The sequence below is a fragment of the Barbus barbus genome (assembly GCF_936440315.1).
Source record: "Barbus barbus genome assembly, chromosome: 6".
NCBI classification, from domain to species: domain Eukaryota; kingdom Metazoa; phylum Chordata; class Actinopteri; order Cypriniformes; family Cyprinidae; genus Barbus; species Barbus barbus.
In genome coordinates this window covers 18,234,148-18,256,562 of record NC_136734.1, presented here as the reverse complement: position 1 = coordinate 18,256,562, position 22,415 = coordinate 18,234,148, and the positions used below count along the sequence as shown (strand labels likewise).

The 22,415-nt window shown below is 39.2% G+C and overlaps 1 protein-coding gene across 1 annotated transcript; it reads left to right on the top strand.

Moving 5' to 3' along the window:
* Positions 1-7,498: 7,498 nt before the first annotated feature.
* Positions 7,499-22,046, top strand: LOC306872013 (protein limb expression 1-like; the record flags this gene model as incomplete). The annotated part of the gene is made up of 6 exons (XM_079420328.1): positions 7,499-7,541; positions 13,683-13,846; positions 16,891-17,031; positions 17,689-17,784; positions 21,341-21,418; positions 21,663-22,046. 6 exons carry the CDS (start codon positions 7,499-7,501, stop codon positions 22,044-22,046), a joined length of 906 nt encoding a protein of 301 aa, XP_079276454.1.
* Between the last annotated feature and the right edge of the window lie 369 nt (positions 22,047-22,415).

The following is a 22,415-nucleotide window of genomic DNA, read 5'->3' as shown; positions in this document are numbered from 1 at the left end:
ATAATAGATTAATGGTTGCATATGTTTATACTGCACTATAACTTTGCTTACTACACTTTGGCAATAACAGGCCAGACCTGCCGGGTCAATATATAATTGAGGGAGTTTTCATGTCCATGAGATTTATCTCGCAAACATGCTTATTAAAATAAAATTTTAAAAGTCTTCAGTGTTCTTCATGATCTTGTCTTTACAAATTCCATAGTTAATTATTATGGAAATAATCATTTATTTATAAAAATTGACTAGATATCCCTAAAATGTCAACTAAATAACCGTCCGAAATTAATTACAACCACAATCTCATTACCTAAAAAGACATTTTAAAAACTTATTCAAAAACAGTTTTAATTATATTATTTACATTAAGTTGAGGTAATTGTGAACAATGTGTCTTTTTGGGCAATATGTCACATTTTCAATAGAAATTGACAAATTGAATATGTGTCCGAGAAGTCGCTGTCATCTAAGTTACCCATAGCAAATACACCCCTCAAGGAAGAGTGTGTTTTCCAAATCACATGACCTGCTCCACATGATGTCATTTCCTCCTGAAGAGAAAACTAGCAAGACTCCAAGGTATGTTCTCCCTCCACATTTTCAGTTATTTCACCTAAAGTAGTGCTTGGGGCAAATGTGTACTTATCATATGTCAACAATGTTACTACAATGAATTCATAAATAACTTTGAATTTCAATTTTACTCAGTTGTACATATAATATTTAGAAGAACCTCTCCGTAAAATGCCATGTGGTGTCTGGTGCTAGGCAACCATTTTGATTTTATCCCTAAAAACAGCAAAAATGTCAACTAAGTTACCAGTCACCTATGTTACTCTGCAAAGGTAACTTAGTTGACCAAGAGTAACATAGTTGACATTCATGACATGTTCTTATAGTTTTCAGGAGTTCATTTAATATTCTAATTGTACAGTAACTATAAAATACTTTGCAATAAATATTATAAAAGTAAACTTGTTTTCAGGCAAATGCCACGATTATCTGCTGCAGAAAAGCAGCGCCGTTACCGTGCACGGCGAGATGCTGATCCTGCAAAAAGGAGGCATACTTGGCAAAAGGCCGGCAGAAATGGAGAGAAAAGAGGGAGCAAGGTGCATACTATAAGCCCATATCTGAACAGAGTGAGAGGGAAAAACGTGCAAAGAGAAAGGCCTGGAGAAGAGCCCAGGAACAGAGCAGACGCAGAAAGAAACAGAATTCTGCTATTGTTACCCCACCACTGAGTCCTGACAGCGAGGAACAACCAGTTCCAAAACCAGGAAGGTTAGAAGGTTATGTAGAAAGAACCTCAAACAGAACAGAACAGGTTGATTCCTGCCCCACAGCACGTGACAGCACGTCATGTTGAAATAAAAAGAGATGTGTGGGAAGATATTGCCAAATCATATCTTCATGGCTAAGGACATGCGCGCACACACACACACGCTAACAAACACGTGGCACAAGCACACGGTCAAGCACACACACATATAGACACCAGACGTGTATAGTCCAGGTGCCAGAAAGTAAAAATCCTGCCATGTTTTTGGATCTGCCTCTACATCTAGAACAGGTGTTTTCACTAACGAGCTCATCTACCTGGTAGAGGAGCTGGTTAGTGATGGTTGGAACAGCTGCTGGACAGGATTTCTACTTTCTGGCACCTGGGGCCTGTTCCATAAAACAAGTTTACCAAATAAGCCAGGCTTATTTCAGTAATTCTGACTTATTTTCACTTGATTTGGTTTCTGAAAGCAAAATTACCATAGCTCAAGCTCAGTCACTGTGGTAACTTATGCTGGCAAACTAACCTGGTCCGGAGCAGGCTAACTGTCAGGCTAAGCTGAGCTCCTCTAACTCTGACCAATAGGAACGCATCGATATTACCACTGACTCTCTCACATACAGGCCCGGTTTCACAGACAGGGTTTAGACTAAGCCAGGATTAGGCTATAGTTCAATTAGGACATTTAAGTCATTTTTATAAACATTCTTAGAAAAAAAAACATTACTGGGGTGCATCTTGAGACAAAACAAAGGCACTGATATATTTTATGATCAGTCAATGCAAGTTTATTTCAGTTGAAACAGCTCAGACTTACAATTTAGTCTAGGACTAGGCTTAAGCCTTGTCTGTGAAACCGGGGGACAGTCAGTTTAATTTATTATCGGTCCAAAAATAAAAGTATACAGAAAATACACCTTAAATAATCAAATAAATAAAAAATAGGCTACAACCAACTGTATTTAATGTATTGTGCCCAAAATGTAGGCGAATGACATTTTAACATAGTTGCTACTCGTGCATGCAGTTGATCAGAAGTTTCTAGCCATGCAGCCTTTCTCTCTGAATTTATGACAGCTGTACCTTTTATGGTTATTAGAACATTAAAACATTACAATCTAAAATGGCTCTTTAAAGCATTAAAGTATAAAAACACAATCAAAAGTTAAAATCACTGAATTAAAAATGTAAATTTATAATAGAAATCAGAGTACATTTTAACTGATAAGAGGAACACACATTTAACTCATTTGAGCTAGTGATTAACAGTTGCTGCTATCATAAAAATACACTTATATGTAGGAAATTAAAATTCAATGTGTCACATTTAATGTCCAACAACAAATATTTTAGCAGAATGTATATTTTATTCAGAATTCTGCACTATTATTCTATCCTGCTCCGTCTGTGTAGCGCGCATGCCTCGCATAAGCCTCGCCCACTCCTGACAGCTAAATGGATATATTTGCATATATGGCTTTCTGACATTTACAGATGTAAAAAATATACCTGTGATGTATCAGTTATGCACTGAGGAAAACACAATGTTTCAAATGCGTTAAACAGCACAAATATTCGCTGTTTGCTATGGTGGATCGATCTGATCCATGATCGACATTAAGGGCTGCTTCAGAATAAGCGTGTACGTCACATTATCCTGACTCACTGAACCTGGATGGCATTAGTCAGATTGCGTGAACTTGAATTGTCGTTTATGGAACCGCTTTAGTCCCGATTGATTTGTTAGGTTATTTCAAGTCAGGTTTTGGACTTTAATCCCCGCTTTTCTCCTTTATGTCATGAAATATTCAACAGGTCTTGATTAAATGCAATAAAAGATTAGCTAACATATAATAATTGATATAGTTTAGGATTGTTTTTGTTAAATACATCATCCTACTTTGTCATGTCCAGTCAACTATGTTACTTTTGTCAACTATGATACTGGGCTGTCAATTAAGTTACCATTATGTTTTTTAAAAAATGTATGTATTTCAATGGTTCCCTAATCTCCAAGTAAATATTTAGAAACTGAGTAGCTGTCAAATATATACCTCAGCATAATTTCATCACGAAAATTATCATGAATCAAGCAGTTTGGAAACAAAATATACAGACCGGTTACTTCAGTACTTGAAATTTGGGGTTTCAATTGAACAAAATGTGTATTTTCTTAATTAATTGGGCATTTTAATTGAAAAGGTAGGTAAATAGACACATATTCTTCCAAGAGTAATGATTTTTTTAAATGTCTGACATTTACTTAAAGTTAAAACTTATAGGTTTTGTCCGTAACATAGTTGACCAAATAATGAGTAAACTTCTTGTTTTTAAAACTAAATATCTGAAATCAATTATGCCTGAGCTTGGCAATGACTAAAAACAAAATATTTCAGGGATGATTTATCAGGGAAGATAATAATATTTTGTAAATAAATATATTTTTTCCCAGAATTATTCAAACTCAAAATCTCCCACAATTATATATTGACCCTGCCACATACAGCTGTGGCTGTGTGTTCTTTATGAACAGTTTTTCTGTGGGTAGAGGCTCCCTTTCACACTGATCCAGTGTCTTCTTTCCGACCTCAATTCAATACATCACAAGTGACACCACAATGTGTTCTCAGATGGGCAGTAAGCAAAGCATCTCACCAAAACCTTCATCAGAAGTAAGTGCCAGGCTATGTGTCACCGTTTATTCCCACAGCGGGAGACTTAAACAAGGCCCAGTTCATCCAGAAAGACTGCAGATTATGTCAACAAAGCCGCAAACTCTGCTTGGCTCATCTGTTGAATGTACATGCACTCAAAAGGTTGATTTCAGACTAAAGGTGAGATCACATTTACCGCTTTTCTGTGAATTTACGCGGCAAAATCTAGTAATTTCAACAGGAATTCCATGCGATTAAGAATTTTGCTTGGTTTTAAAGTTACTTCTGGGTTAGCTGTGCTTCATACAACGCTACTACCATAGTTATGTCTATACATATCTATGGCTACTACACTGTTGCCAATAGATAATGGATAGTTTTTTGTCGGTAAAAAAAAAAATTGCACCTTAAAGCAATAATTTGCCTTTTTAAAATGGCATGTAAATGGTTTAGGCTCACCGAAATCGCACCAGGCAATGAACATAAAAGCTGACTTATTGGCTTATTTTATGAGCTATTTACTATGATGCATATGTTGTTGTTGTTTTTTTCTTCCTTTTTGTCTTGTTTGTAGCTAAGACAGCCTTTTGTCACTATGTGTATCCCTATGTTTATGTGCATCCCTTTAAAGGGCAGCCACTTTAAGCATGTTCAATTCCTGCAACAGCAGCGTCTGAATTAAACATATAACAAATAATAATAAATCCAAAATGTACGAGAAAAAAAAATCAACAAATAATCTGCTCCACTTTTCTGCAATGCAGCAAACTTTAGAAGTTTGAAATGCTGCAGCTTTAATGTTTGTGTTCTTCTAATTCAGCAAAGACGTCATACTGTGATGTATCAATCTTATTATTCTTATTTTAAACTTATCTTACATTTACATTTATGCATTTAGCAGGCGCTTTTATCCAAAGCGACTTACATTGCATTCAAGTTACAGTTTTTACATTTTATCAGCTCTTGTTATTCACACGTCTTCAAGTCATACAAACTTTGCAGGTCAGAGTTTGCAAAACTGGAACTTTGGAATGCAGCAAAATGTGTATGAATGGAAGTGAATAGAACACAAAATGTAGTGTAACTTCCCCATGGTCATCAAAGATGTAGGAATGGAGTCAAATAAGTAAAAGAATGAACACACACACTTTTAAGAGCCACTCAACCCTGACAACCCGCCCAGGTTTTTTTTTTTTTTGATTGACGTTCAAGTTCCCAGTTGGGTTTTGATCTGACAGCTGCAGACTTGAAGCTTTCAGTGACCTCAGTGGTCCCCCACACCAGGTGGTCTTTCCATTCCAGTGAATTCCTTGCAGCTATTTATCACCAAAAGTGAGAGAGAATAGTTAAAAAAACTGTTTAATAAATTGGGAATTCTTGACAAACAACATCCAGCCAATTTAACTGTTCTGTGAATTCTTGCAAACAGATATATCTCCTTCTGTCGTTTTTGTCATTTCAGCCCCAAAGCTGTGTTTGTCTCAGTGCTGAAGCCCCTTTTCTGTGACACTGTGATTGTCATTTATGCTAAACACCTCTCTCTCTCTTCCCAAGGCAGTCTCATAATGAAGCTCGACTCTGAATGGAGCCCTTATTCCCAAGAACGAAAGACACAAGAAAGTTAAAAAAGGGGCATCAGACTTGTGAAAAATGTGGTTTAGGCAATGATGTAAAGTGAATTGAGCTTCAAACATTGAAGAAGTAGGCTCATGGATGCTAAGTGGAGAAGAGGGAATAAAGTAAGCTAGTTTAGTTCACTGAACGAGCCTTTGAGAGGAATGCTGTCCGCTACTTGGATTTGCTCACAGAACAATAGCCATTCAAGCATTCAGAGCTGCTAAATTGAAATGTTTTCTCCTAGAGTCTGACTACACAGTGCGGTCTGAGCAGGATCATTACTTAGATTACATCATGGTCTAAAAAACCCACCTAAAACTTAGCATTGAGGTTAACGATGAATCCACAAAAAGCTAGCAAATGTTTGAGCACGACATGGTCATTTTTATTAATAATATTTGCAATTTAATCACTCACAGTCATTTTTGCAACTAACTTTTTAAATGAAAGAGAAGTTCACCCAAAAATGAAAACTTGTTGAAAATGTACTCACCCTTTGGCTAGCTAAGATGTGGATGCGTTTGTTTCTTCATCTGAACAGATTTGGAGAATTTTAGCGTTACGTCACTTTCTAATGGATCCTCTGAAGTGAATGGATGCCGTCAGAATGAAAGTCCAAACAGCTGATAAAAACATCACAAAAATCCACAAGTAATTCACACGACTCCAGTCCATCAACTGATGTCTTGAAAAGCTGCATGTATTTAAGAAACAAATCCATCATTACGACATTTTAACTTCAGACCATTGCTAAAATATGAGACTTCTATCCATAATAATTTTGATGTGGGATGATAACACGGGATGGACATTTTCACTGCAGGAAGCGTTATTATGGCATAAGTTAAAAGTTCAACACCTTGATGTATTTAAATGGTTAAAATAGTTTAAAATAAATGTCACTTTTAAAGCATTTTATATTCAAAAAAGTCTAATATTCTGCTATAAATAATGTTAAAACTTTTTGATCTGTCCACGAAAAAATTGGTGTAGGATCCGACCCAATTGGTGTAACCCACCCGGAGCAGTGGGGGTTCAGTGCCTTGCTCAAGAGTCTCACCTCAGCGCAGAGAGAGAGCACTGGACATTCACTCCCCCCTCCTACATTCTGAGACTCAAACCCGCTACCTTTGGGTTACTAGTCCGACACTCTATCCATTAGGCCACGACTGCCCCTTAAAGCAATTCACACTCATAAATTGCTAGTAAATTTCATTGATAATTACATAGAAATGCAAGTAACATTCATTTAAACATGAAATTTGAGAAATGTGGAAATGCTGAAATAGTATTTTCTTGTATAATCTACAATCCCTTACAGTGTTTTACAGTGCATATACATTTTGGTTTCTTTGTTTGTTACAAGGATAACAGACTCTTTGCAAATGAATGCTACATGATTTTTAACTATATTTTAACTTTTTTCCACCAATTTCAGGACCTTGTGAAGTTAAATAGCTATTTAAGTGGTCAATAAAACAGTCAGAAGTTGTCTGCTGTCCATCTTGGATGTTTGTTCAGCGAGTTGGGCACTGCATATGTAAAGCGTGTTGTGAGGGAAGGCAGGGGCATGCTGTGAATGAATGGAGAAGGGGGCTGCATTCCTGGGCCAGGGCTTAGTCGACTCAGTCGAGTGGGAGTGTGCAACAGGCTGTGATAGTGTGTATGTGGTGAGAGTGTGTGTGAATATAAGGGAGTGCAGCGCAACAACCAACCTCACAGCTAATTAGTTCAACCCTTGACAAAAGGTGGGCCAGCCACTGAAGAGAACCCCCGGGGCTCCACGGACTGCTCTGGAGGCTAGAGAGGAGAAGGCTAATAGGGAACCTCCTCATGTTCACCCTTTCTGGAGCTTAACTGATGTTTTGAACTTCTCCAGAGCATGTGAGAGCTGGAGAAGGAGGATTTGCTATAGGACGTGTGAGACTAGCAGTTGGAGATCATGTCTGGACCAGATTCTGATGATGACAGAACCTTCAAAGACTGTGAGTAAGACCTTGCAAACATATTTAATAAAATGTGGATATTATGATCTTTGTGCTTTATATTCTTCAGTGTCACGAAGAAGTAATGCAGCATCTCATAGATGAGAATTAAATAGGGGGAAGATGTGTGTCCTGTTTGGTCATCAAGACTAACTGAATGTCAAAAAAGTTTTTTTTAAAATAAATAATACGCTTAGCTCTGGATTAATTCTGAGATTTCAGTATAAGGGGGTTCAACCCTTTAAGTGAATATGAAGAGATGATGAGTAGTTATTCTTTAAGTGTGGAAGGTTACAGGTTTTAGCCTTGCTCTGCTGACAATTTAGATAAACCAACTGAAAATTGCCTCTGATTGTCAGTAGATATATATTGATTTTATTACTTTTTGTTAGAATTTATTATTTATACTAATACAGTCCCCATTTTTGAAAGTAATTTTTTTCAACAAGAACACATTAAAATTATAAAACAAATTACAGTAACACCATTTATGTTGTTGCAAAAGAGGTCCATTTCAAATAAATGCTGTTCTTTTCAATTTTCATTCCATTCATCAAAGAATCCTGAAGTATCACAATTTCCACAAAAATATTAAGCAACACAAATGCTTTCTGTTTTCATGATTTCTGAAGAATCATGTGACACCGAAGACTGGAGTAATTGCTGCTGAAAATTCAGCTTTGCCATTAAATGAATAAATTATCAAATATATTAAAGTAGAAAACTGTTGTTTTAAATGGTACTATTTCACAATATTACTGTTTTTATTGCAGTTTTGATCAAATACAGCTTTAGTGACCATAAGAGACTTCTTTCAAAAACATTGTTACCATCTCCAAACTTTTTTTTGTAATTAAAAATTGCCAGTAGTATTCTGGGGTAGGGTATGGTTAAAGGGGATAGAAAATGCAGTTTATACAGTCTAAAAACCATTACGCACACACATGTGTGTTTTTGTGTCAATTTACTGGAATAAAGAGTATTCCGATGAGAATTGCAGATGAGAATGTGGACGACACCCTCGGTGCTAAACATTGGCTCTATATGCCATCTATGACTAAAGGCTGCCACTCACTACAGGGAATGATGATATTTAAAAATATTTCATTTTTTATCAACTAGTTAGGGAAGGATACAGAGAAATAACCTAAGATTTTAAAGGGGCTTTGATGAAAGACAGCCTTTTGATTGAACCAAAGCTCATTCACAAACAAGGCAGCTCCTATACCAGCAGACTGGATGAAACACTCACGTATTGTGTTTTGAATCATACAGACACAGACTGGGTGGTGCTTGCAGCAGCTGACTCTTTCAAACAAACAAAGTTGGAAATTTTCATGCTGTAAAAACAAGTCTGTGTTCCCACATACATAGCCGTTTTACAAAAATATACCTTTGGTTCCCCTTCTCAATATTATTGCTGACCCCTTTAGAGGGGGTGTATTTTATATGCCATGCCTGAGCTGATTAAAGCAAGACTACACAAATATTGCACTTACTGTGGGTGTGAAACGCTGAAATCACACCACAACTCCCTGATGTGTGACGCCTGTCCACCTCACAGAGCTCGCGGGCACCTGTTTGTTTTGCTAGGAAAATGTTTCCATGTGCTGACGCCGGACAGCTGTCACACTGATGTTAAAGTGAATGTTAGTATAAATGGAAAGATAGGCGTTTATGTAAACACATTGTTAAAATGAGAGCATAATTATTAAATGAGCTGGAATGACTAAGTAAATGAGTAAAATTACACTGAGCAAACATAAAATGATTAATTATATTTATATTTGGTTTTCTCTGCCGCTCTATGATTGTACAGCATAACAGTAATTTAAAAAGTTGTAAAATGTAAAATGAGCCTATTTCCAAAAAAAGTGGAGTGTTCCTTTAAAGGGATAGGTCACATCAAAATTCTGTCATCATTTGTTCACCCTCATGTTGTTCCAAACTTGTGACTTTATTTCTTTTAAGGAAACAAAATGTCTCTGTGTTTTTTTTGTCCAAACAATAAAAGCAGTGGGACCCAGTGCTGTTTTGGACCCCATTTACCTTAATTGTATGGACAAAAACAGTTAAAACCTTCTTCAAAATATCTTTTGTGCTCCACAGAACAAAGAAATACACAAGCTTTAGGACATGAGGGTGATTCAATAATTATTTCATGACAAAAAAAAAAAAATGTCCTCTTCCTCCAGGTTCTCATGCAGGCTGATGGGCTGACAGTGTGCGACGCTCTGCCTCCTCACTCTCGGCCGCGATCCCCTTTCTTGCCAGTGTCCAAGAGACTGCGGTTGAGAGACGTAATACCTCTCCATGCATCTCTAGCCAGTCCCCCTTGGGAATTAGGGAGTTCTGCGAGGATGAGTCATAATCCGACGCCTTCTGTGCCATCCAGCTCCACTCCCCTCCGCTGCACCACCATGGGTACATCGATTGTTCCTTTGGTGCAACTTGTACGGTGTCTGGAGGCGTTGCCTGCGCTGCCCATCCCGTCTCGCTGGCTCAATCGCACAATTCGACTCGGCTATACGATTCAGTTCACAAGACCTCCCAAGTTCAGCGGCGTTCTCGAGACTTCGGAGGCAGTCCGAGACGCACCTGTCTTGCATGAGGAGATTGATGTCCTCCTGGCAAAGGATGCAATCAAGCCGGTCCTTCCAGCCGAGATGAGGCAGGGGTTTTACAGCCTCTACTTCATCGTTCCCAAGAAAGGTGGTGACCCAATCCTGGATCTGTGAGACTTTAATCGGGCCATTCACAAGCTCCAGTTCAAGATACTGATGCAGAAGCGTATTATTAGATGCATCCATCCCCCGGATTGGTTTGCAGTGACCGACCTGAAGGATGCTTATTTTCATGTCTCAATTCTCCCTCGACACAAACCGTTCCTTTGCATTCGAGGGTCAGGCATGGCAGTACAGGGTTCTCCCCTTCGGGCTTTCCCTGTCCCCCCGTGTCTTTACAAAAGTCAAGGAGGGCACCCTTGCCCCATTACGGGAAGTGGGCATCAGCATCCTCAACTATCTCGACAACTGGCTCATTATGGGCTGGTCACGAGAGCAGTTGTGCGATCACAGGGACCTGGTGCTCCGGCACCTCTGCCAGATGGGGCTTCAGCTCAACTGGGAAAAGAGAAAACTGTGCAGAGGATCTCTTTTCTCGGTGTGGAGTTGGACTCTGTGAGTATGATGGCTCGTCTCACGAACAAGGACGCCCAATCAGTGCTGGACTGCCTGAGTTCCTTCAGAGGCAGGACGGTGGTTCCGCTGAAACAATTTCAGAGACTCCTGGGGCATATGGCATCATATGAGACCACTTCAGCACTGGTTACAGTCCCGAGTCCCGAGATGGGCATGGCGCCACGGTACATATCGTGTGACCATCACACCGATGTGTCGCCGCTCTTTCAGCCCCTGGTTGGACATTGCTTTTCTATGGGCCGGGGTGCCTTTAGAACAAGTGTCCCAGCATGTTGTCTTCACGACAGATGCCTCCAGTATGGGCTGAGGCACTACATGTAACGGGCAGGTAGCTTCTGGGCTCAGGACAGGGCCCTGACTGCTTTGGCATATCAACTGCCTAGAGCTGCTGGAAGACCATCTGGCCTTGCGGCAGTTCCAGCCACTACTGCTGGGCAGTAGTGTTGGTCCGCAAGGACAAAACTGCGGCTGTCTTGTACTGTACATCAAGCGACAGGGAGGTCTACGATCATGTCGCATGTCACAACTCGCCCGCCATCTCCTCCTCTGGAGTCAGATGCGGCTCAAGTTGCTGTGCGCCGTCCACATCTCGGGGGAACTCAATCGTGCGGCCAACGCACTCTCACGACAGCTCACGTTCCCCGGAGAATGGTGACTCCATCCCCAGATTATTCAGCTGATCTGGAGTCGATTCGGGGCAGCCCTGGTAGACCTGTTTGCTTCCCGCGAGTCTTCCCACTGCCAGCTGTATTACTCCCTGACCGAGGCCCCCCTCGGCACGGACACACTAGCACACAGCTGGCCTCGGGCTCTACGCAAGTATGTGCAAGTATGTGACACTGTGCAAGGTCAAGGAGGATGAGGAACACGTCCTGCTGGTTGCGCTCTACTGGCCCACCCGGACCTGGTTTCCGGAACTCATGCTCCTCACGACAGCCCCTCCCTGGCGCTCATCATGAGGTTACTGAGGGGTGCTAGAAGGTTAAATCCTCCTAAGCCACCCCTGGTGCCCTCCAGGGTTCTCTCTATCATCCTGGCTGGGCTTTAGAGGGGTCCTTTTGAGCCGCTGGATTCGGTTGAGCTTAAGTTCCTGTCTGCTAAGACAGCGCTCCTGACTGCGCTCACTTCCATCAAGAGGGTCAGGGACCTCCAAGCATTTTCGGTAAGTGAAGAGTGCCTTGTGTTCGGGCTGGCCTACTCTCACGTTGTCCTGAGACCCTGGCCTGGATACGTCCCCAAGGTTCCCACCACGCTCTTTCGCGATCAGGTTGTGAACCTGCAAGCTCTGCCCTCGGAGGAGGCAGATCCTGCCTCGGTGTTGCTGTGTCCCGTAAGAGCACTGCACATGTACGTGGACTTCACCCAGAGCTCTAGAAGGTCCGAGCAGCTCTTTGTCTGCTACGGAGATCAGCAGAAAGGGAAGGCAGTCTCCAAGCAGAGGTTGGCCCACTGGATAGTGGATGCCATCACCTTTGCGTTCCAATCCCAAGGCGAGCTGTGCCCCCTTGGGGCGAGCTGTGCCCCCTCCTCCTATGCACTGGCGCACAGCGCCTCTCTGGCAGACATTTGTAGAGCTGCGGGCTGGGCGACACAGAACATGTTCACAAGATTTTACCGTCTCCGCGTTGATTCAGTTTCTTCCCGTGTGTTGGATAACAGGTAAGTGGCAGGAAGAGCTGGCCAACGTCATGCTTGCTGCGCCATTCCCCCTCACCCGCGGATGCGAGCACCTTCTCCTCCTCCAGTAAGTTCCCCAGACGTTGAGCCCTGGTGGAGTATCCTCCAGCACCCCCGGCAGTCAGACTGGGCAGAACAGTTTGACACCAGTTTGTACTAATATTATTTTAGTACATACCCAACTCTGTATACTACAAAAGAGACCATATTTGAAAGCAAAAAACATTTAACAAACTGCATTAGTGTCATCTGTTATTTTACCTGACTCCCAAACTGCTTTTAGGAACACCAGCAATACCGACTATGGTTGGAGAATCCTTCCCAATTTCGCTGTCTCGGACAGGTCCTGTGGTGGCGGCCCTCCTCCTTTATACAACACAATTTGTTAAACTGTATTACACCAGGCGCGCTACTTTTTTTACACAATATATCCAGTCACGTATCAATTGAAATGTAACTCACCGGTTTTTCCAGATTCTTTTGTATAGTTGTTTATTTCTTTTCTTGAGCTCACAACTACGTTTTCATACTTCTTCATGACTTCTTCTACTGTGCACTTGACAGCAAGGTTTCTTAAATTGATTTTGTCCGTTATTTCCTGCCAGGCTTTTGTCTTGTGTAAATGGGTGATAGATGGGTTATATCGACTTTTCAGGGTGTTTTTTCTTTTACCGTATTCTTCCAAAAGAATGGCCTTTTCGTCCTCAGTCCAGTTGGGTTTACGTTTTTTGTTTTCTGTAATTTTATTACTCTCCATAACGCCAAAAATATTTTATAGCTGTAGTTGTAAGGTTATTTTTGCGGTCCGTTATGTTTATAGTGTGATATGGAAGAGTAACTATGGCAACCGCAGCTCGCGTTCCCGTGCGCTGCCAGAAACTACAGTGAAATGCTTAATATAAACACTTAGGTAAGGGTGACGTTAAGACGTTTGTTGCAACTCTCTTAAGGAAATCCCTTGCCTCAGGGATCTTTTCCCCTTCAGGGATACCCTTACTTAAGGGTTTTCATGCAACCGGGCCCAGACCCTTTATTGCTGTTAGCTTGCACGGGTCTCCGGGATTCTCTTAAAGTCAGAGATGATTGGGGCTCCCAAGTGAATCCCCTAATGTCGTCATCGTCATAACGTCTCCGTTCCCTCCATCAGGGAACGAGGGTTACGTACATAACCGAGACGTTCCTCACTTGTAGTGGTGCATAGCTTGCACATCAAAATATAATGTGCTCACATTTCAAAATATTCTCCTTCTTTTGTCGCTTCTAGTGAATGTTGTGGGAATGCTTCACCAGTTTTGGGAGCAGAAGCAAGTGAAAGGCATGATGATGGAGACAGACAATCTGGTAGTCTATGAGTCCATTCCCACACCCGGCCCTCCCTACATATGCTACGTCACCTTACCAGGTGGCAGCTGCTTCGGAAATTTTAAGGTAAGTGAACTGAATTTACATACGAGTTTCTACTACAATTTTATTTGGCATTTACTATAAAGGATATATTCATAAAGACTCAATTTGCTGTTAAAAATTAGGCAATTTTTATTGTTATTACAAAGCAAAAGATTTGTTTAAAATCAACTTTAATCCCTTCATTTCAGTACAATTTGGGACTTATTCCATTACAAAATTAGGTCTAGTGTCTTTTGAACAGCATCTCATCAGTACTATTTAGTTCAGTCATAAAAACTGCTCTTGTGTTAAAATGAGGAGGGCCAACAGGTGGTTCTTATTTGCTAAATTACTCCTACTAGCTGCCAATCAGTGTGTGGCATTTTCCTTCAGTTCAAATGGAATGCTCTATGAAATTAATCTTGGGGAAAAAAAGTTTATTTATTCACTTGTCTATATGAAGCACATGACATGACTGGAAACAGATCTTGTCATTCTGAAATGGATTTTTGCTTCTTTGATTGAACTATTTAAAAAAATAATAAACCATGGGTTTTTATTATAATTGTCTGAGAAGAATATGACATCAGTCATTCCTTAGACAACCTGAAGTAGACATATTATAATGCATAAAAGAATGTCATCACAATTGTCCATTTGAAAGGTTTTCATATATATATATATAGATATATGTGAAACATTTTCTCAACCAAGGATGCTGTTACCATGGTTTTCATTTGAAATGACTGTTATTTGAGGAAATTTCAGGACTATAGCTGCTGCCCTTTGAAAAGACTACAGCACAGCAGGGAATTACCGCTCCAGTGACAGCGCTGTCTGAATGGACTGTAATCTTTGATTAGTGATTGAGCATATTGAAAATACTCTTGCATTGTATACTGATTATTTAATTCAAACTCAGCAGCTCAATTCTAGAGGAGTTTCCTTTTAGATCAAAGACCAAGGCTTCCCAAAAGCATTGTAAGCCTAAATAGATTGTAGAAACCCCTGGCACCAATGGTCTCTACGATCTACTTAGGCATACAAAGCTTTTGGGAAACACAGCCCAGAACTTTTTTGCAACTTCTATCCTCAAAACACTGCTCTCATATATTTTTTCTCTCCTTTTCTCTCTTTTTTTTTATTCCCAGAGCTTGTAAATGTAAGCGTTTTCAGCAATATTACAAATCCAGAAATTAATCTCTGCGGCGCTAGCCTCAAATCGTGTTTGTGGTCCACAGACGTCATCTAAAACATCTTGTAATGTGGTTTGCAGAAATTCTGTGGCTTTGGGTTTAAGACATGCTTTTGAGGACTAGTTTAACTTAAAGGATTAGTTCACCCTAAAATGAAAATTCTGTCTTTACTCACCCTCATGTTCCACTGCTGACTTTCATACTTGTGTAGAAGACAACAGGCGATATTATGGAGGCTGTGCTGGCTGCTCTTTTGCAGTAACAATGAATGGGCCTGACTTTCTACAAAAGAAGTGCACTTATTAGAGAAATAATATACTTTTAAAGGATGTAATGTAATGTTTTAGGCACTTAAAGGGATAGTTCACCCAAAAATTCAAATTTTGTCATCATTTACTCAACCTCAAGAATGAGATTCCTTCCTGTGTGGAACATAAAATATGATAGAATGTTGGTAACCAAACAGTTGCTATTAGCTACTGACCTCCACAGTAAAAAATAAATAAAAATACTATGGAAGTCAATGTCTACCAGCACCTGTTTGGTTACCAGCATTGTTCAAAATATCTTGTTTTATGTTGAACAGAAGCAAGAAATTCATACAGGTTTGGAACAACTTGAGGGTGAGTAAATTTTTATTTTTGAGTGAACTATTCCTGTAATTGCTTGTATTATAGTTTAAATCATTTAAATTTATATTAGCTGAACTTTGGAGTGTTTTTTTTTAATCCACGTAAGTATATCTTGTTATATGTAATTTCACAATTATTTCTATCGTCGTTGAAATTTGCAGTTTATAAAAATGTGAACTTTTAAATAAAACAAAGAATACTGCGATTACAAAAAAACCCCAAAACAATTTAAATTTCTACTTCAAAATGTGTTACTTGATATTTGTAAATGTAACTTGATATTTGATATTTTAGTGTTACTTGATACTTGTTAATGTAATTTGTAATTTACGAGCAGTTTATTTTTTGTAGAAATAGTTTCTACATCATTTTTTTTCTACTGAAACTTGTATGTCATACATGTCTTGAATTGAAATATAATTGCAATTAAAAATTTGTAATGATGAAGTTAAAATATACAAATTTGAATATAACAATGAATAACAAAGTACATTTTGTAACAAACTACAAAATTATATTCAAGTACATTAAATGTACATTAGTACAGTATGTTAGTGAACATCAAAATATGCATACTTTTTTAAGGCATGACAAAATTATTTACATGATTTAAATGTACTTTAAACTAAGTGGCCTTTTAGCAATATTATATTATATAGAAGTAAATTTTGTTGAATATTATATACTTTTAAGTAGGCAAGTATGTTCCGTAGAATTAAGGGTAACACTTTATTATAAGGTGTCCTTGTTACATGTATTAATTTAATATATTCAATAAATTATGCATAATTACATGCAAGTAAACTTAAACCAAACCCTTATCCTAACCCTAACCATATGAATGTAGTTAATTAATATTACTCAGTATTTAAATGTGTAACAAGGACACCTTAAAATAAAGTGGAACTGAATTAAGCACAGTTCTTGCTCAGAAGGTTGAAGCTTTCAACCTTCAGAAAACACTATAAAAGTATCATAAAAGTGGTCCACACAACTCGAGTGGTATAATTCCAGCTCTTCTGAAGTCGTACGGTAGCTTTTTTTGAGAAACTTATGTCATTATTTACCGATAACCTACCCCTTCTCCTGTTATCCTGTGACCGGATCATTTTGTGGTGAACTATTCCTTTGAAGCACAATCAGAGTGTTTATGTTATCAAGAATAAAAGAAATCCTAAAGAATGCCCAATCAGTGCACATTATCATATTTCAACATTTCATGATGATGATGAATTGAAAGGCTCTCTCTCTCTGACAGTACTGCTACAGCAAAGCAGAGGCCAGACGTGACGCAGCTCGTATCGCACTGATGAACTCCACATTTAATGAGTTGCCCTGCCGCAGTATCACTCCTGAGTTCATATCACGCAGCGTGAAAGAAGCCGTCAGCACCACCAGTGTGAGTCTCATTACTATTAAGCTGCTTATCAACAAATCATCAAGTTTGCAGTTCAAACCGCTGAGATTTACATGATGTTTAAGGCTTTTTGACGGGTGAGTACGTTATTAACAGTAGCTAGAAATCTCATGTACGTTCCTGCTCAGTTGTAGATTACTTTTTGTGTATACAGCTCTAAATGCTTTCCAGTCTATAGAAACAGTATAATTTGGAAGCATGGAAGGCCACCCACTGTAGTTATAGATCCATGTCTTTGCACTGGCTCCGTCCCACATGCTCCACCTCATTCCATATAATGAAGAGCCAAGAAGCAATTGCAATGATAAATTGGCTTTGTACCAAAAAAAAAAACACTTCTACAAAGAAAAAGTCATGTCACCCTCCCTCACCCCAAATCTGAATGTATAGCTGCCAAGATTTCACATTCTGTGGGAGTATTTGTGTGTGTGCGTTTGTGTATGTGTGGTCTCCCTTCACTCTCATGTCATTTATCCTCTGCAGTCTTGGCCTTTTCTCCTCCAACAATAAAGACAAGTTGCTCCAACTGAATAACAAAGCATAGGGGTGTCTAATGAAACCCAGACCTCCCTCTGTATTTGTGTCTGCTCGGAGTGAGTGATGACACGTCTGTAAGTCATTGTGTCCCACTGTTCACAGGGTAACGCTGCAGATGCGTCTGACCCTGGTACCAGTATAGGAGCGTACTGTCTCATGCTTGAGTTGAATACTGGGAAAACCATGCTGCAATTTCAGGTTTGGAAAAAAACAGCCTTTATGTAACCTTGTTGAAAACACCCGCTGGTCCAGACTGGTTTACGTTGGTTGGGTGCTGGTCTATAGCTGGAACGTTTGCCAAAGCTGGTTGACCAAGAGAAATCTTGCTGGTTAATGAAATATTAGTTCATCCATAAATCCGTCATCATTTATTCACCCTCATGTGCTTTCAAATCCATATGACTTTCCGTATGACACAAAATAAGATATTTTGAATGATGTTGCAGTTTCTCTTTTCCATGCAATTGGAAATGAATACTGGACCATTGAAGCTACAGATAGGATACAAAAGCAGCAAAAAAAAAAAAAAAAAAAAAAAATTACATGTCAATGTAATAGTCTTAATATAAGCTCTGCTTTGCATGAAGCATCAATGAGAGACATATTATCTTCATTCCTTGCACATTTAGCATATTAATGTTGGCTGATATTATAGTTTATACTTTGCAATGATATAAACATTTGAGATTTGTTGTATAGTAGGCTATATATATTGCTTAAATTGTGTATGCTGTATGTATGCAGATAAAGATACATTTATCAAATACATCCAAATATATAAAGAGAAAGAGAGAGCTGTGCAATAATGCAGTGTACATTTTGTAATGATATAGTATATACAGTCATGAAGCTGAGATTTGCTATATAGTAATAGCTTATTGTGTGTTGTATGTATGCTGGCAAAGTTGGGTGTACTATAGGTCTCAGTTAAATATATTTCTGGATCTTAAATTATGTGAAGATATAAACAATTAGGCAATGTAGTTTTTCTATATAGTGTACAGTATATCGCTCTATGTAAGTGTACTGTACAGTACATATGCAGATGAAGCTGTATATAGTAGCTCTTGGTAGGAGTTATTAATTCATTATGTGGTGATACTAAAGATTGTGAAACCTGTAGGGTTTTGTTGAAGTGATGAGCCTAATTACTGTGTGGTGATGTGTATCACTGCTGCAGATAATTGATGCATATAAATGTGTATTTCAAATAAATTCCTTCATCAGAAAAATCCTGTAAAAATATATCACATTTTCCATAAAGTATATATTACCTATATTAAGCGGCGTCAGAATTGATAATAATGAGAAATGTTTCTTGAGCAACAAGTATGCATATTAGAATTATTTCTGAAGGATCATGTGACACTGAAGACTGGAGTAATGGCTGATTTTAGCTTTGCCATCACAGGAATAAATTACATTGTAAACTACACTCACCTAAAGGATTATTAGGAACACCATACTAATACTGTGTTTGACCCCCTTTCGCCTTCAGAACTGCCTTAATTCTACGTGGCATTGATTCAACAAGGTGCTGAAAGCATTCTTTAGAAATGTTGGCACATATTGATAGGATAGCATCTTGCAGTTGATGGAGATTTGTGGGATGCACATCCAGGGCACGAAGCTCCCGTTCCACCACATCCCAAAGATGCTCTATTGGGTTGAGATCTGGTGACTGTGGGGGCCATTTTAGTACAGTGAACTCATTGTCATGTTCAAGAAACCAATTTGAAATGATTCGAGCTTTGTGACATGGTGCATTATCCTGCTGGAAGTAGCCATCAGAGGATGGGTACATGGTGGTCATAAAGGGATGGACATGGTCAGAAACAATGCTCAGGTAGGCCGTGGCATTTAAACGATGCCCAATTGGCACTAAGGGGCCTAAAGTGTGCCAAGAAAACATCCCCCACACCATTACACCACCACCACCAGCCTGCACAGTGGTAACAAGGCATGATGGATCATGTTCTCATTCTGTTTACGCCAAATTCTGACTCTACCATCTGAACAGAAAATCACGTCTCAACAGAAATCGAGACTCATCAGACCAGGCAACATTTTTCAACCGTCCAATTTTGGTGAGCTCGTGCAAATTGTAGCCTCTTTTTCCTATTTGTAGTGGAGATGAGTGGTACCCGGTGGGGTCTTCTGCTGTTGTAGCCCATCCGCCTCAAGGTTGTGCGTGTTGTGGCTTCACAAATGCTTTGCTGCATACCTCGGTTGTAACGAGTGGTTATTTCAGTCAAAGTTGCTCTTCTATCAGCTTGAATCAGTCGGCCCATTCTCCTCTGACCTCTAGCATCAACAAGGCATTTTCGCCCACAGGACTGCCGCATACTGGATGGTTTTCCCTTTTCACACCATTCTTTGTAAACCCTAGAAATGGTTGTGCGTGAAAATCCCAGTAACTGAGCAGATTGTGAAATACTCAGACCGGCCTGTCTGGCACCAACAACCATGCCACGCTCAAAATTGCTTAAATCACCTTTCTTTCCCATTCTGACATTCAGTTTGGATTTCAGGAGATTGTCTTGACCAGGACCACACCCCTAAATGCATTGAAGCAACTGCCATGTGATTGGTTGATTAGATAATTGCATTAATGAGAAATTGAACAGGTGTTCCTAATAATCCTTTAGGTAAGTGTATATTCAAATAGAAAACAGTTAGTTTAAACTGTAATACTGTATTGCTGTTTTTGCTGTTTTTGACCAAATAAAAGCAGCTTTTTTAAGCATATTAAGACACTTCTTCAATGATTTACCCAGAAAAAATCTTAATTAATTAATCAACCCCAAACTTTTGAATGGTAGTGTATATAATTACACGAGCAGGGGGCAGTGGAGATTATTTGTGAATTATGACTTAAATTTCAGTCTGTTTCTCTCACAAAACTATCATAATACTTCATTGTACATGTCATATGAACCACTTTAATGTTATGGTTATGGCTTTTGTGTCCTCTTTGAAGCTTGAAAGTTTCAGATTCATTGTGATAAATTGTTACGTATTACATGTTTATTAGCATTAAAACCCCATAATTAGGCTGATGTTTGGCATGCAGATATCTCATAATGTTTAAACTCTCAGAACTTTAGTCATGCTACACATTCTGTCAAAAAGAGTGAAAACAAATTTTGCTTAAATTAAAGACTACTTGTGTAGCAGGATACCATTTGTTTCTTACGAATGCTGAGCAAAATCTATTTGTGGATGTTCTCCAGAGCTTAGATGAGCACCAGTTCCTGTGTATAGGGGAAAAAAAAACAGATCATTTACACGCTGTACGCACAATGAGCCTCTGTTTCACACATAAGTCTGCAGTAATCCTCATATGACACCAGTCTGAAGCGAAGAAGAAATGCTAAAGCAGTACTGCATCTGTTTAGACACTCTAATGTGTTAAATATGATCCGCAATGCATACTTCAAAAATAACACCATGTGTTGACGTTTCATTGAATTTGATTATGCTTTCAGTTCTGGTAAATGTACCAAAATGTTTTGTCCTAATACTTTGAAATTTTGCATTAAAAATCAAAAGGTCAATATGAAAATTATATACAGTATTTGACATAAATAAATAAACATACATAAACATAATATAGGGCTATAATTTTAAACTGACTATTCTTTTACTTTTAAATGGGCTATATATTTTAAACGTTTTTTAAATTTTGACTACATACACTAATACAAACTAGTGTAATATCAACTTATTGGTCTGCTTTGTTTTCGTTTTTCAGGAAATAATGACAGTTTTTCAACTTTTGCACTGGAATGGCTCTCTGAAGGCTTTTCGGGAGATGAGATGTAGCCGTCAGGTAAGAATAACAATTTTTTCTAATATTTTCTGCATAAAATGTGAGTGGAGCTTTGCAAAGATTTCCGGCAAGATACTGTAGGTGTTGTAGGTGGTTTCTGGAGTGTTGCTGTGCAGCTGTTAAGGTGTTCTGAGTAGCTGTTAGTGTTGCTATGAGGTTACTAGGGTATTGCTTTTCAACTCAATTAAAAAAGCCTATTCCCAAGTGTCCTGGTCTAATTGTTGTTTAAATGTCTCTTTTAAAGGACGTGATCCACTACTACTCCCAGCAACGTCTAGACGAGCGTACCCGCAGCCACATGGCACTGGACTGGTTACAGAAGGAGCAGCAGTCCCCCGGGTTGCTCTCCCAGGAGCTGCAGCTGGCCATGAAGGAGCTGGGAGAGGCCCGGCGAACAGGCAGGGAACTCCGATTCTACAAGGAGAAGAAAGACATCCTGAGCTTAGCTCTCAGTCACGCTAATGCTGAGGATCTGGAGAGCTACCACAGCGAGGAGATGTCCTGGAGAGAAGAGACTGAGTTTGAGTACTACACTCAGGAGGGACACTGTCTGGAGGGGAGTATGACCGATCCTTCAGAGCACTGCCAGTTTCACTCTCAGGAGAGCGATAGAGAATCATTGGAGTGAGCTCTGTGAGACAAGATGTATACTGTACATAATGGTCTTTTTAAAAAAAAAAAAAAAAAATCATGTGGTATCATGTAGCTTTTTTCAGGCTTCTTCCATACACTCTTAAAAATAAAGGTTCCAAAATATGGTTTTGACAGCGAAGCCATAAGAAGAACTTTGGGTTCCCCAAAATAAACTTTTTTGAACAGTTCTTAAAGGGATAATTCACCCAAAAATGTTACGCAAGGGTTGAGACTAGATGGGATACAGCTGCAGCCAACAGAGCTTACATCTGCAACATTGTATCATTTTTGTCACGCTGAACAACAATAATTACTGTATTTGCATTATTGTGGAGTACATTTAGAATTGTGGTAGATGTAGACG